The following is a 15,567-nucleotide window of genomic DNA, read 5'->3' on the forward strand; positions in this document are numbered from 1 at the left end:
AAAAAAAATACTTAAGAATAAATTTAACAAAAGATGTTCAACACCTGCATACTGAAACTACAAAACATTGTTGGGAGACATTAAAGAACACTTAAACAAGTGGAGAGATATTCATGCATTGGAAGGCTTGCCACTGTGAAAACAAGAGCAATTCTCCCCAAATTGATATATGAGTTCAACACAATCCCAATAGAAATCCCAGTAGGATTTTTGTAGAAATATCCACACTGATTCTAAAATGTATAGGAAATGCAAAGCACCTAGAAATACCAAAATAATCTAAAACAAAAGAACAATTTTGAAGAACTCACATCACCAGATTTCAAGACTCACCAAAAATTAAGACAGAGTGGCATTGACATGCTGATGTAAAGACAGACATAAGAATCAATGGGGTGGGGGGCCGGCCCTGTGGCCTAGCGGTTAAGTGCGCACGCTCTGCTACTGGCGGCCGGGGTTCGGATCCCAGGCGCGCACCGACGCACAGCTTCTCCGGCCATGCTGAGGCCGCGTCCCACATACAGCAACTAGAAGGATGTGCAGCTATGACATACAACTATCTACTGGGGCTTTGGGGAAAAAAAGGAGGAGGATTGGCAATAGATGTTAGCTCAGAGCTGGTCTTCCTCAGCAAAAAGAGGAGGATTAGCACGGATGTTAGCTCAGGGCTGATCTTCCTCAAAAAAAAAAAAAAAAGAATCAACAGAGGGGCAGGCCCTGTGGCTTAGCGGTTAAGTGTGTGCGCTCCCCTACTGGCGGCCGGGGATTCGGATCCTGGGCGCGCACTGACGCACCGCTTGTCGGGCCATGCTGAGGCTGTGTCCCACATACAGCAACTAGAAGGATGTGCAACTATGACATACAACTATCTACTGGGGCTTTGGGGAAAAAAAGGAGGAGGATTGGCAATAGATGTTAGCTCAGGGCCGGTCTTCCTCAGCAAAAAGAGGAGGATTGGCATGGATGTTAGCTCAGGGCTGATCTTCCTCACGAAAAAAAAAAAGAATCAATGGAAGAGAAAAAAGAGTTCAGGAATAGATCCATATGAAAATGGTCAATTGGTTTTTTTAACAAATATGCCAAGGTAATACAATGGGGAAAGGACAGTCTTTTCAACAAAAGATTCTGGAACAACTGACTATGCCTATGGCAAAAAAAGGAAGCTTGACCCTTAATTCATATCATACACAAAAATTAATCTAGAGGGATCATAAACTTAAATACAAAAGCTAAAATTATACAACTTTGAGAAGAAAGCAGCAGAAAATCTTTGTGACCTTGGGGTAGGCAAAGATTTCTTAGCTACTAAAGCATGAAACAGTAAAGGAAAACTAAAAAATTCCAGTGCATAACATTAAAAACTTTTGCTCTTCAAAAGACACCATTAAGAAAATTAAAAGGCAAGTCAGAGACTGGGGGAAAATATTTGCAAAACATATGGACTTCTATCCAAAGGACTTGTATCCAAAAATATATAAAGAACTCTTACAATTCAATAATAAGGCAAACAATCCAATTAAAAAATAGGCAAAAGATTTCAAGAGACACTCCACAAAAAAGATACACAAATGGCCAATAAGCACTTGAAAGGTGCTTAGCATTATACACTCACTGAAATAGCTAAAATTAAAAAAACCAATAATCCCAAGTATTGTTATAAATGTGCAGCAATAGGAACTCACACACATTGCTGGTGAGATGCAAAATGGTACAGTCACTTTGCAAAACAGTTTGGCAGTTTCCTATAAAGTTAAACATACACTTATCATATGACCCAGCAATTTCACTCCTAGGTATCTACCCAAGAAAAATGAAAACATATGTCCACACAGACTTGCACGCAAATGTTCATAGCAGCATTATTCATAATAGCCAAGAACTAGAAACCAAAAGGTCTATGAAATGGTGAATGGGTAAACAAATTATGGTACACCCATACAATGAAATACTACTCTGCAATAAAAAGGAACAAATGACTGATAGAAGAAACAATATGGATAAATCTTGAAAATATCATACTAAGTGAAAGAAACCAGACACAAAAGATTCCATTTATATGAAATCTTAGAAAAAGTAAACTATAGTGACAAAAAGCAGATCAGTGGTTGCCTGGGGGTGGGAGTGGGGAAAGGGAACCGAGAGTAAAGGGACAGGAGAGAACTTCTAGAGTGATGTTCTAGGTCTTGACTTTGGTGGTGGTTACACAACTGTATGCCAAAATTCATCAATGTATATACACTTAAAAATGAGTGAATTTGATCAAATTATACCTCAATCAATTGTGAAAAAAACCCAAACAATATAATAGCATTTTTTCCTTGACTAATTAGGATTGAAAAATAATTGATAAATGACTAGTTATTTCATTAGGGGATTCAACATGCAAAGAAAAATTATGTAAAACTTGGAAATAAAACAAAGGGTTACATGTCCCTTCAACGTCATATTGGAGGACTGTTTAGCAGGCCCACCCAAGAATTATTTAATTCTCTAAGAGAATGTTCCACGTTTGACTTTCCTATCTACTACTGATTGAAGGCCCAGATGTTAAGTTTCACGTTAACTTGCAGATTTTTGTGTCTAATAGAATGTGTGTCTAATCATTTTGTGTCTAATAAATGATTTCTGTCTAGTAGAAAAGATAACCTCCAAGGTTATCTTGTAGGACATTAATCAGTTTGTATCTAACTTGCAATCTTTTTTTTAACACTCTTGTTTCAAATGTCTATAAATACTTGAGTCTTCAAATGCTCTTTGAACCAATTTTCCCTGATATTTCTTGCACTGAAAAATTTTGACACAAGTCATTCTACAGTTGTATTAAATCATGTTTTTAATTAAAAAAAATCAAACTTTGATCAATATTATTTAATGCTTCATTTGAGTGTCACTTCAAATCATCTCAGGTACACTGATGTGAGTCATACATTTTGAGAAACACATTACACTACCATGTGGACTTATAAAGCCAATTCCTCTTTCCTTACTTTAAAGCCTTCGGAACGCAACCCCTTCATGTTTATGAAACTTGATTTTAACTTAGAAATCAATACTTTGTTTTTTGGATACTTCCTCTTCATCTCCAACTTCATCTTCCGTGACCTCAGATCCGGTGGTATATTCTTCTTCTTCTGAAAATAATGACTGTTGTTTCTAAATTTAAAAAACAAAACACATTCTATTAAAAATGTAATATTACCACATCTCTAATGAACTCTTTCAAATAAATTTATCAAAACTTATTTTGGATGAATGAGTCAAACAAGAGCTGATAAAATGACCACTAGCTAGTACATCAAGGAAATGGACATAGAATTTTTACATTTAGGACAGGATCACATTATATCAAATATTTTTGATTTATTTCCTTCACAGCTCCTAGTAGAGTGATGGGTACATAATAGGTACTCCGTATTTGTTGAACTATCACTCAATTGAATGTATATTCCTTGATATTAAGATTAAGGTACAATAATTGCCAATATTAAAGCAGTCACATAAACAAGCACACATGCACATTCTCTGAGTGAATGTGGCCCTGGATTACTTAACCATGTCCACATCAGCTTCCCGCAGCTATCCACCCTACTGTCTGCCATCACTGATCCAAATTCCTACTCCATTCTTGTGAATACTGGTAACAGATGGCAGAGTAATGGCAAAGAGGTTAAAAAAAACCAACTAACCAACCAAATAATTGGAACTTAATATATTTATTGCTTTATTCAATGTCCTATATGTGACTTAAAAAAAGTCACTTAAGGAGACTTATAGATTATGCAGCCAGATAACTGAGTATGCGTCTATCAATGACATTTTTAGTAAGTGCAAAATTGCAGAAGCGGAAAAGGATGAAATACATTTAACCAAAATCTGTAAAATAAGACATTGATAAGATTCTATTAAACTAAATTTTAATTTAGGAAGAAAGAGATCCATGAAAGAATATAATTGCTCACTTACCAGTTGCAGAGTCCAGTTTTTCAGTGACAAGAACTATAAAAAAAGACAAAAGAATAAGAGATTAATAAATCTGCATCTACCCAGATTGCAGCTCCTTATTTTCATATGGATACTGTAGGAGAGTTGAAAAAATTAGAAGTACAGTTCCCTTCCACGCTGAAACATAATTAAAACTCAGGCTGAAAATGATGAATGTTTCTCTTTAACATCCCCTGCCTAGAGGAAGATATATATGTATATGAGAAAAGAAAAAAAAAAAAATCAACATTTTTCCTAATGTCATTTCCAAAGGACAAGTAAATCACATGAAGAGATAACAGTACAACTTTAGTTTTTTTTTTAACTATTCCAATCACTTTTTAATATTTTATTATAAATTAAGGAACTAGATTATATATGAACATTCAAGAAATCTAATCTGCTATTTTGTATATAATACATAAATAAATGTTAGTGGTTGAATATTTATAGCCATCTGGAGTTTATAATGCATTTTACACGGCATATTTCACTTCTCAGGTAAATGCTACCTCAACCAACACAAAGGCAGGAAGTTCAGAGGCAAACAGATTCCCTAGTCGTTAGCAGCAGGAATCAAAGGAATCAAAGCTTTCTGGTCTGTCACCTTAAAAATATTTCAGTTTTGAAACCTTTGAAAAAACTAAACGCATTCCTGATTACAATTAAAAAAAGCATAGAGAAAAAAGTTTATAGAAGTAGGAGAGGACAAAATATCTCATTCATACTATCTTCATTCTGAAGCCGGGTACCTGAGGGGTACTGTAGATATTAAACCAATTTGCTGTTTTTCCTGTTTAACTTGAAGGGTGACTTAGGATTTGTGAGCTTGTTTTCTAGAGGATTTGGGAGCTTGTTCTGCAGAAGAGAGAGAATGCCTTCTGGGAGGTTGTGATCACCACCGAATGGCTGGCCCTCAGCAGTCGCTGAAACCCAGACATCAGATTGCCCAGGGGCTTATTGGAAGTGACCCCTTTGTGTCCCCAAAGCTCCTGCTGTCAAGCTACTTAGCTCTATAAAAGCCCCTTGCTTTCTATTCTTGTGGAGGTGGATTTGAGTGAAACCAGGCTCCCGCTTACTCGCTTACTCGTTTTAGCAGATTTGAATAAATCTTTCTCCATCTCCAAGTACCGATGCCTCAGTGTTTGGCTTCCTGTGCCCGATGCACAGGAACTTGAGATTAAGAAGTCTGGTATCAATTCTTCAAATCATTATTTGTCCATAATAAAAACCATGAAGATCATGTATTTTTTTCCCCAAATTTAAGTCTATTAGTTATTAATCCTTTGAGGGCAAGGAATGTGTTCTATTACCCTGATAGTCCTATTAACTCAGCATAATACCTTCTTACTATCAGGTAGTCAGTAAATGCTTATTAACTGAAAATTTCAATTTCAATGTCAATTGATCAGGTTTCTGTCAAAGATTATACATCACCCATTGTTTAGATAGATAAAGAATAAGTGAAAGAAGCTACTCACAGCATTGAGCTCCCCACTTTTGGGGCCCCACGGTGTATTTGGCTCCAGTAAAACATCACAATCTAGACCCTTTTCATCCCAGGGACCACCTCCAGAATCACTTGAAAGAAAAAGACATTTTTATGAGAAATGTCCAATTTCTTAAGAATTTAAATGCAAACGATATCTTTTATTGCAAATGTCTTACAAATCGCTCTTTAGAAGCACAGGTCTTGATTATAAGGTAGCCACTTCAACATTTACATGTCTTAATTCATCTAGTGATTCCCCCAGCAGACATCACCCCATACAGGAGGAGTACCACTGCACTACAAGCATCATACTTGCCAGGTGGTGAGATGGGCTGCTCTGATTGGTACTGCTTTGAGAATAGCCTCTTACTCTCAATCTGACAGCCTGCTGTAATTGCAAAATGATGGAAGTGACTGAATTCAAGGAGTTCAAATTTACACAAAGATGACCTCAACCATCAACTTTTTTTCTAGTTGTACCAATCCAGCATTTAAGAAGGGTTTAAGTAACGTGGGAAAAGGAAAAAACCCTTAAAAATTGGATCACAGGTCCAGCCTTTTCAATAGCCAAAGACTCCTTTTCATTAGTTTTTATTCTTCTTGGACCTCCAATATTTTGAAGGTTTTTTCCTATAAATACACACCTGCTTGCTCTTACTGTAAGTTGACATATAATTTATTAAGCTTTCTGAAATAAACGATTTGAAGACTGACATTACTGATTTGGGGAGGCACTAGGGGATAGAGGATTCTGAGATGGGAACCACAGAATAAAGCTGCAGTACTGTGTGTACCCACCCTTCCTCACCTAACTGTATCTTTAGAAAAAGGCACAACGATGACATCTCTGTGCTTGTGCAGATCATCCAATATTCTAGTAGTTGGACAGGACAGCAAATCTCCACCTTCCTCTTGATCATGAAGAGTAACCACGTGATCCCTCACTTTACAACCCTGTTGTGTAAGAGACACTAAATTAGAGAGGTAGGTTCATTATAGAAAGATTCCTTTAAAGATGACTGTATGTTTTTGTTCTCTGCTCAGTCATACCATCATATCAACCATTATAACTTTTTCTCAAGAAAAAATAATACCTATAGAGAAAAGAGTATGAAACCTAAATGTACACCTTAACAAATATCAAAGAATATCCACGTAACTGCCATCCACATTAAGAAATGGAATACTGCCAACGCTCCAGGAGTTCCCACAGGCCGATTCCTAACCATAACTGTCCCTCTTCTCCCAGAAAAGATAACCTCTATTCCGACTTTTATAGTAATCACTTCCTTGCTTTTATCCTTTTACCACTTCAGGATGCATCCTTAAACTATCCCTAAATGCTATAGTTTAGTTTTGCCTCACTTGTTTTGTTCAACATCATGTTATGATTTAACCATGTTACTGCATGCAACAATAACATCTGCTTTAATGTATAGTATTTCATTGTATGAATATACATAATTTGCTTATCTATTCGACAGTTGATGGATGGGTTGTTTCCAGTTTGGAGCTATTACAAATAATACTATTATGAACATTCTTTCATATGTTTCCTGGAATGCAAGTACTCATGTGTACCAAATTATATTACTATCTGCAACATATGAGAGTTCTCGTTACCCCACATCCTCACTAACACTTGGTCAGACATTTTAATTTTAGTCATTCTGGTGAGTGTGTAGTGGTATCTCATTGTGGTTCTAATTTGCATTTCCCTAAGCACAAATGAGGTTGAGCTCCTTTTCATGTTTACTGGACAAATGAATGTTTTCTTGTGTGAAATTCCTATTGTCTGTCTTTTTCTTACTGCTTTGTAGGAGTTTAAAAAAAAAATCTTAATATGAATCTTTTATGGATATGTGTTGCTAATGTTTGGTCCCACCTGTGTGTTTGTCTCCTCGGTTTCAATTTATTTAATGTAGTTGATGTACTTGAATTTAAAATCTCTTCCTAAATGGTATTGTCTTTTAACAGCTTTATTAGTTTTCCTTTCACATAGGGCCTTTTTTTTGTGAATAGTCTGGGCTACAGTCTAATTCCATTTTTTTCCCCATATGGATATTCCAATGTCTCAGTACCTCTTATTGCAAAGTCCATCCTCTGCCCACTGATCTGTAATGCCACCTTTTTCACAGTCAAGTATTCAAGTGGCTCTACTTCTAAGTACTCTATTCTCTTCCATTGGTTCATCTGTCTATCTCTTTGCCTGTCTTAATTACCAAAGCTTTATACTAAACCTTGATATGTGGCAGAGCAAGTACTTCTACCTTGGTGTTCTTTGAGAGTATTTCAGCTATTCTTGGCCCTCTGCATGTCCACACACATTTTAGAATCTGCTTAGCAAAGTTCCCAATAAAAACCCGTTACAATTTTTGTCAGTTTGGGGAGCATTTACATCTTTACAATATGGAGTCTTCCAATCTATGAACACGGTAAAACAATCCATTTTATTTTATTTTATTTTATTTTTTTTTTAAAGATTTTATTTATTTATTTTTTCCCCCCAAAGCCCAGTAGATAGTTGTATGTCATAGCTGCACATTCTTCTAGTTGCTGTATGTGGGACGCGGCCTCAGCATGACCAGAGAAGCGGTGTGTCGGTGCGCAGCCGGGATCCGAACCCGGGCCGCCAGCAGCAGAGCGCACGCACTTAACCACTAAGCCACGGGGCCGGCCCAAACAATCCATTTTAAAATGTTCTTTTCTTTTATGTTTTCCACATATAGTTCTTGCACATATTTTTTTACATTTATTCCTAGGTACTTGATATTTTTGAGGCTATTGTAAATGATTTTCATAAACTTCATTTTCTAACTTTGTTGGTCTACAGAAATAAAACCGATTTTTGTAAATGATTTTTAATAGATCAATCAAATTCCTATTTATTCTAATAATCTATCTGTATATTCTTCAGGGTTTTCTATGTTTACAATATCATCTGCAAATTATGACAGTTCCTTTTCAATCCTTATACCTTTTCATTTCTTTTTCTTACATTAATATACTGTCCAGGACCTCCAGTTCAATTTGAATAGAAGTGTGGTGAAAAGGGCATCCTTATTGTGCCCCCAATTTCAAAGCTAAAGCTTTCTACATTTCACTATTGTGTGATATTTGCTATAAGTTTTATATTATCTGTCCTTAATTGGATGACTTTATTTCCTTTTTATTTGTAAATGTGGTAAGAATTTTTTGTTTTCTTTTTTTTTTTAATCATCCCATTCATTCCTTTCACACACATTAATTTGGAAGTTATACATTCTTCTATCCCTTTAGTGGTTACCCTAGAAATTATAACATGTATTCTTGACCTATCAAAGTCTAATATATTAATACCCTTCCTCTCAAATAATCCAAGACTTTTTAAACTCCATTTCACCATGCTCCCTACATATAGGCTATTATTGTGGGTTTTAAAATTATACATTAAAATGTATAGTATATATCAATTATTTTAAAATTTTCTATATTATTAATATAATTATATATTTTTTACATACACACACATACAAGTATTACTAACATTGTTTTATACATTGTGTTTTACACAATGTGTTTTACACATTACACATTGTTTTAACATTTAGATTTACCAATATATTAATTTCTTTCTTTGGTCTTCATTCTTTCCTTTATCTGGATAACATCTATTAGTATCTCCTTTAAAGCAGTTTGCTGGTTGAAAATTCCCTCAATTTCTGTTTGCCTAAAAATATCTTTTTTTTGCCTTTATTCTTGAAAGATATTTAAGGAAGGCGTAGATTTCTAGATGGTTAACTACTTCTTCAGGCACACTGAAGACCTGGTGGCCTATACTATGGCTTCCACTGCTACTACTGAGATGTGAACTCTGTCTAATTATGGTAAAGGGATTCTTTACTTTTTTCCTCTGGCTGCTTTTCAATGTTCTCTTTATTTTTTGTTTTCTGCAGTTTCACTATGATGTGTGCAGGTATGGATTTCTTATTATCTTATTGGGAGTCCTTGGAATTCCTGAATCTATAAATTAATATCTTCCAATAACTCTGAAAAATCTCAGTGATTATCTCTTCGTATTTTGCCTCTGATCTACTCTCTTTCTCTTCTATTGGAAATCTCATTAAAAAATAGACCTTCTCACACAAAAAGACAAATACTGTATGATTCGACTATATGAGATACTTAGAGTAGTCAAATTTGTAGAGACAGAAAGTAGAATGGTAGTTGCCAGGGGCTGAGGGGAGGGGTAATTGGAATGGGGAATTGTTGTTTATTGGGTATAGAGTTTCAGGTTTGAAACAGGAAAGAGTTCTGGAGACTGGTTGCACAACAACGTGAATATAAACACTACTGAACTGTACACTTAGAGAATTTTTAAGAAGGAAAAGTTTATATTATGTATATTTTACTACGATTAAAAAAACGTTAGACATGTACTCTCCAGGTCTCTTACTTTCTTTTATATTTCTCATCATTTTTTCTCTTTGTCTTTTACCCAGAATGAAACTATTCATTCTGGATAGTTTCTTCTGACTTTTATGTTGCAATTCACTAATTCTTCAGCTATATTTAACCTGCTGTTAAATTTGCCACTAAGCTTAAATTTTTCTTACTGAGTTTTTCAGTTCTAACATTTCTATTTGTTTTTACTCAAACCCTCTGTCACTTTTTATAGTTTATAATTCCCTGCCAAAAATTGCCAAGCTTGGCTTCTATCAACTGAAGCTAGTAATCTTATTTATTTTATAGTCTGTGTCAATAATTCCAATATTGTAGTTTCTGTGGTTTGTTTTTGTTGTCTAAGTTCTGCTGTTCCCATTCTTGGTAACATATTTTCATCTATGACGTGTTATCTGTGAATGCTGAATATTTTGTTCAAAAACTATTTGTAGAACAAATCTGAGCTATAGAATAATATTATCTTTCTCCAAAGAGGATTTTTAGGTGCCTGGGGACAGTGGCAATCCAGAATTACCTCAATCCAAGTTCAGGGCTTGAAATTTCCTAGGCTGCTCAAATAAATCAAAGCCAGGCTGCTATCCAGGCAAGGGATGGTTTACTTCTGATTTACTCTTATTTTCTTTGGGATCCCAACTCAAAGCGTAAGGGTGGGAATGTTATTCATTAATGTCCCCATTCTTGACAGACCTTGGATCTTGACTATTCCCAAAAATCCTGATAGGGCACCAAAAGCTCAGCCCAGTCTCTCAGTCACCTCTTTCAGGTTGATAATTGCCCCCAGGACAAAAACGGCCCTGAGCGCCAGCTCACTTCTTTGGGTTCCCATCATTTTCTGTATCTTAACACCAATTCCTCATTATCTTATTAGCTCTTTGATGCTTTTAATATGATCTTTAGAGGGCCGGCCCCGTGGCTTAGCAGTTAAGGGCGCGCGCTCCACTACTGGCGGTCCGGGTTCGGATCCCGGGCGTGCACCGACACACCACTTCTCCAGCCACGCTGAGGCCATGTCCCACATACAGCAACAAGAAGGATGTGCAACTATGACATGCAACTATCTACTGGGGCTTTGGGGAGAAAAAAAAAAGGAGGAGGATTGGCAATAGATGTTAGCTCAGAGCCAGTCTTCCTCAGCAAAAAGAGGAGGATTGGCATGGATGTTAGCTCAGGGCTGATCTTCACCACACACACACACAAAAAATAATAATATGATCTTTATATTAATATTTCATCCACCTTTTTTTAGTTGTCTTTTGATGGAGGATTGATCTGAATTACTTAGTCTGCCATTACTGGAAATATAAATCACCATATGGGCTATTTAAATTTCACTTAGCCCAAGAAATCACCTCAATCAGTATGCATGATATCACATACAAGACTTATCATACAGTTTAATTACTATTTATTCCTGAATCCTCTCACAATGAATGGAGTATTAGTTAATACAATGAGTAAAGAGACAATAACAGGCCAAAGAGCTACAACTTTAGAAGTATTATTCAAAACAATGTGAATATGATAGTTAAAATGGAAACACCATGACCATGAAGAAATGCAATGACTAAAAATCATGTGACTGCAAAACATAACAGTAATCATGAATTAATGAATATCTTGGGCCTGACAAAGCTAATTCCACTGTGCTTAAAGTCTCATGCTTAATTTAAATAACTTCGTATGCAAAGCATCCACCTAAACTTTAAATATGAACGTTATGTGGGTAGCCTATCACTTTATCAATAAAATGTCTGACTAATCAAAGTTGGTAATTGATTGCAAATATAAATACCTCCAAATCCAGCTTAAATTCCACGACCCACATTTTAGTAACCTTTGTGCTAATACCCTAAATTCCTTGCCCCTAAATTTCATTATACCCATGTGACAAAACCCCAACTCTGAATGAGCTCAACTACCCATTTTCTCTATGCTTGTACTCAAGCAGCCAGAGCTGCTGGAAAGAGTGATATAAAAAGGCATTTTGGATTTCACCGTACATTTATGATTACCCAACGGGCTCTCAAACTGTCTAGTTACTTACAGCATTTCTCTGGAAAATGCATTCTCCTGTTTTCCAAAAAGACTATTTCAAACTTTGGAAGCTTCCCTCTTTCCCCCTCATTCTTAGCAGATGGCTTTATCTTCTACTTTATAGAGACGAGAAGGGAATTAGATTGGAACAACTTATCATCCAAATGACAAAAACACAATTTTACTAATATCTGCAACCATCGTACTCTTCTCTTGTGTTATAACAGAGGAGCTGTCCTTCCACCTGTCTAAACTAATACTGCCACACGTACTTAAGATCCCACTCTACCCTGCCTCCACGTAAACCCTGTACTATCAACCTCTCCTCCTCAACTGATCATTCCCACTGACTTTTAAAAAGCTCTCTCCTATCAAAACAAAATAAAACAGAAACAATAAATAAATACTCATAACCTAATTACTGACCCATCGCCTTTTCTCAAATTTCCCAAGAGTTGTTATCGTGCTGTCTCCATTTGTTCTTTTTCTACTCACTCCTCAACCCATATCAATCTGGCTTCTGGATCTAGCACTCCACCAAAACAGCTCTTCACACCTGAGGATTCCAAGTCACCCAAGTCAAAGGACGCATTTCTTTCAATTATTTTATTTGGCCTCTTAGCAATATTTGGCATCGTGGACCACTCTCTCTCTGTTTAAATACTACTCCCTTGGTTTTCATGACAACATCCTTGGTTTTCCTCCTATTATTCTGGCTGCTCCTGATCATTCTCCTTTGCAGGCTCATGCTGCTCTATCCATCTATTAAATGTTGGAGCTTCTCTAGGCTCCACTGTAGATCCTCTGCTCTTCTTGTGCTCACCTATACCTGCTGGTTTCAATTATCACTTATTTGCAAGAAGCCTTACATACTATTATCTCCAGCCTAGCCACTCCTCTGAGGCCCCGAACCCATATCTCTGATACTCTTTGCCTGGTTATCTCATAAAGCACCTCAAACTCAAAATGCCCAAAACAGAACTCACAAGCTTCTCTCCAAACCTGATTCCTTTATGTTTTTTCCTCCTCAGTGAACGACACTACCATCTATCAGGTAGCACAAGCAAGAAACTGAGTCATCCTTGACTCCTCCTTCTCCCTCTGTGATATGATCCATCAAGTCATTCCAGTTTTACCTCCTAAATATTGAATTCATCTACTTTGCTTCACCTCCACTACTCTAGTCCAAGCAACCATCATCTCTCTCTAAGACTACTGTGATAATGTCCTCTTGTACCTGACTCCACTGACTTTTCCCCAAGCCATTCTCCACAATGCAGGTGATATTTTCAAAACCTGAAACAAAGAAAAAACTCTAACATGGCCTACAAGGTCCTTCCTCCACATGGCCTAACCCTGAGTCACCTCTCTAGCCTCGTCTTGAACTATGCATGTTTTCTTTAACAGGCACAGCTTCTTTCAGTCTCTTTTACTATGTTCCTTCTGACCTTGCTGTTCTGACCGGAGTGTTCTTTACCTTCCTCCTCACCTCACATACTCCTACCCATCCTTCAGATCTCAAACAAATGCCAACTCCTTATGGAGGCTTTCCTTGACTTCAACGCCCACATCAGACCAGCCTATTATAGACATTTATGGCCCTGCATACTTCTTCAAACATTTCTTTGTGTGCTTTCTTTTTCCTTTTTGATATTACTGCCTTTTTTTGTGTGTGTGAGGAAGATCGGCCCTGAGCTAACATCTGCCAATCCTCCTCTTTTTCCTGAGGAAGACTGGCCCTGGGCTAACATCCGTGCCTATCTTCCTCTACTTTATATGGGACGCTGCCACAGCATGGCTTGACAAGTGGTGCGGTGCACGCCCGGGATCCGAACCAGCAAACCCCGGGCTGCCGCAGTGGAGCGCGCGCACTTAACCGCTTGTGCCACCAGGCCGGCTCCTTACTGCCTTTTGATATTAAGCTCCACTGAGGCAGAAACTATCTAATTTTACACACTACTCTCTGTCTTGCACAGTGTGTAACACAACTTTGATGCTTTATAAATATTTGTTGTATGGATGATGAGGAAGAGCTTTAGGTTCCTTTCATTTACTCATGAAATTTAATTATATAATGTTTTCAAAAGTGCTAATGATCAAAGAGTCTAACCTATAGCAATATTCACATAATGCACAAAGGTATATGTGCAAGGATGTTCACTGCAACACTGTTATACCATTAATCTGGAAACAACTTAAATGTTCATTAATAGAAGAATGGTTAAGTAAATTGTGATATATGCACAGCTTGGAATATTACACAGCAGTTAAATAAAATGACACAGAAAGATAACCTAAGTATATTGTTGAGCGAAAAAGGCAAATTACAGAATAATATGAATAGTATGACCCCATTTCCAATACAAAAAACTACATATAATTTGTGCCTGAAATGTACAAAACAAGGTCTGGAAGGAAACTGTTAACTGTGGTTACCTCTAAGAAGAGATGTAGAATGAGGGAGTAGTGTGAAGAGGGACTTTTACTTTTTATTATACTTATTTATGTATTGTTTAACGTCTTTTCTACATGAATGTATTACCTTTATAGTTTAAAAACAATAAAAGGGAAAAGATTTAAATAAAGAGCGTTAGTGAGCGCTGTAACTACAAAAGGGCAGCATTCAAAATTTACCTTCGTAAGCTGAGTGGGATCAAACCGAAGAACCTTTTGGTTACAGCAGGGATAAATTCCAGTGCTGACAGAATTCAGTGAACTTGCTGTAGGATAAACTACTGTTTCTGAGTGATACTGACAATGTGAAAATTCTATACAGAGAAAAGCCTGTAAATAAAAGATGAAAAGAAATATATAAAATCAATTATTATTCCCAGAATGAAATTATACATCTCAAAAATACTCTCCTCAAGACCACATACTGAAATACCTAGGAATAAATTCAACGAAGGAGGTGAAAGATCTATACACTGAAAACCGTAAGACACTGACGAAAGAAACTGAAGAAGACATAAACAGAAAGATATCCTGTGGGGGCTGGCCCCGCAGCTTAGCAGTTAAGTGCGCGCGCTCCGCTATTGGCGGCCCGGGTTCAGATCCCGGGCGCGCACCGACGCACTGCTTGTCCGGCCACGCTGAGGCGGTATCCCACATACAGCAACTAGAAGGATGTGCAACTATGACATACAACTACCTACTGGGGCCTTCGGGAGAAAAAGGGAGGGGGAAAAAAAAAAGGAGGAAGATTAGCAATAGATGTTAGCTCAGGGCCGGTCTTCCTCAGCAAAAAGAGGAGGATTGGCATGGATGTTAGCTCAGGGCTGATCTTCCTCACAAAAAACAAAACAAAACAAAGGAAAGATATTCTGTGCTTATGGATTAGAAGAATTAATATTGTTAAAATGTCCATACTACCCAAAGCAATCTACAGAATCAATGCAATCCCTATCAAAGTTCCAATGGCATTTTTCACAGAAATAAAGCAAATAATCCTAAAATTTGCATGGAATCACAAAACCCTGAATAGCCAAAGCAATCTTGAGAAAGAACAACAAAGCTGGAGACATCACACTCCCTGATTTCAAACTATATTACAAAGCTACAGTAATCAAAACAGTATGGTGTTGGCATAAAAACAGAAACACAGATCAATGGAAGAG

At 36.9% G+C, this 15,567-nt stretch overlaps 1 protein-coding gene across 5 annotated transcripts in view; it reads right to left on the reverse strand.

The window, feature by feature from the left end:
- Nucleotides 1–15,567, reverse strand: part of SANBR (SANT and BTB domain regulator of CSR) — a 67,550-nt gene that overhangs the window by 12,983 nt on the left and 39,000 nt on the right. For all 5 annotated transcript variants that reach the window (XM_004435653.3, XM_087436706.1, XM_087436707.1 and 2 more), the window contains 5 exons: nucleotides 14,585–14,734; nucleotides 6,282–6,427; nucleotides 5,463–5,562; nucleotides 3,964–3,996; nucleotides 3,054–3,153 (listed from right to left, as the gene is read on the reverse strand). In XM_004435653.3, coding sequence (XP_004435710.2) covers nucleotides 3,054–3,153; nucleotides 3,964–3,996; nucleotides 5,463–5,562; nucleotides 6,282–6,427; nucleotides 14,585–14,734 — 529 coding nt within the window. The remainder of the gene's footprint in view (nucleotides 1–3,053; nucleotides 3,154–3,963; nucleotides 3,997–5,462; nucleotides 5,563–6,281; nucleotides 6,428–14,584; nucleotides 14,735–15,567) is intronic.

The sequence above is a fragment of the Ceratotherium simum genome, chromosome 11 (assembly GCF_057802395.1).
Source record: "Ceratotherium simum simum isolate JZ-2026a chromosome 11, ASM5780239v1, whole genome shotgun sequence".
NCBI classification, from domain to species: domain Eukaryota; kingdom Metazoa; phylum Chordata; class Mammalia; order Perissodactyla; family Rhinocerotidae; genus Ceratotherium; species Ceratotherium simum.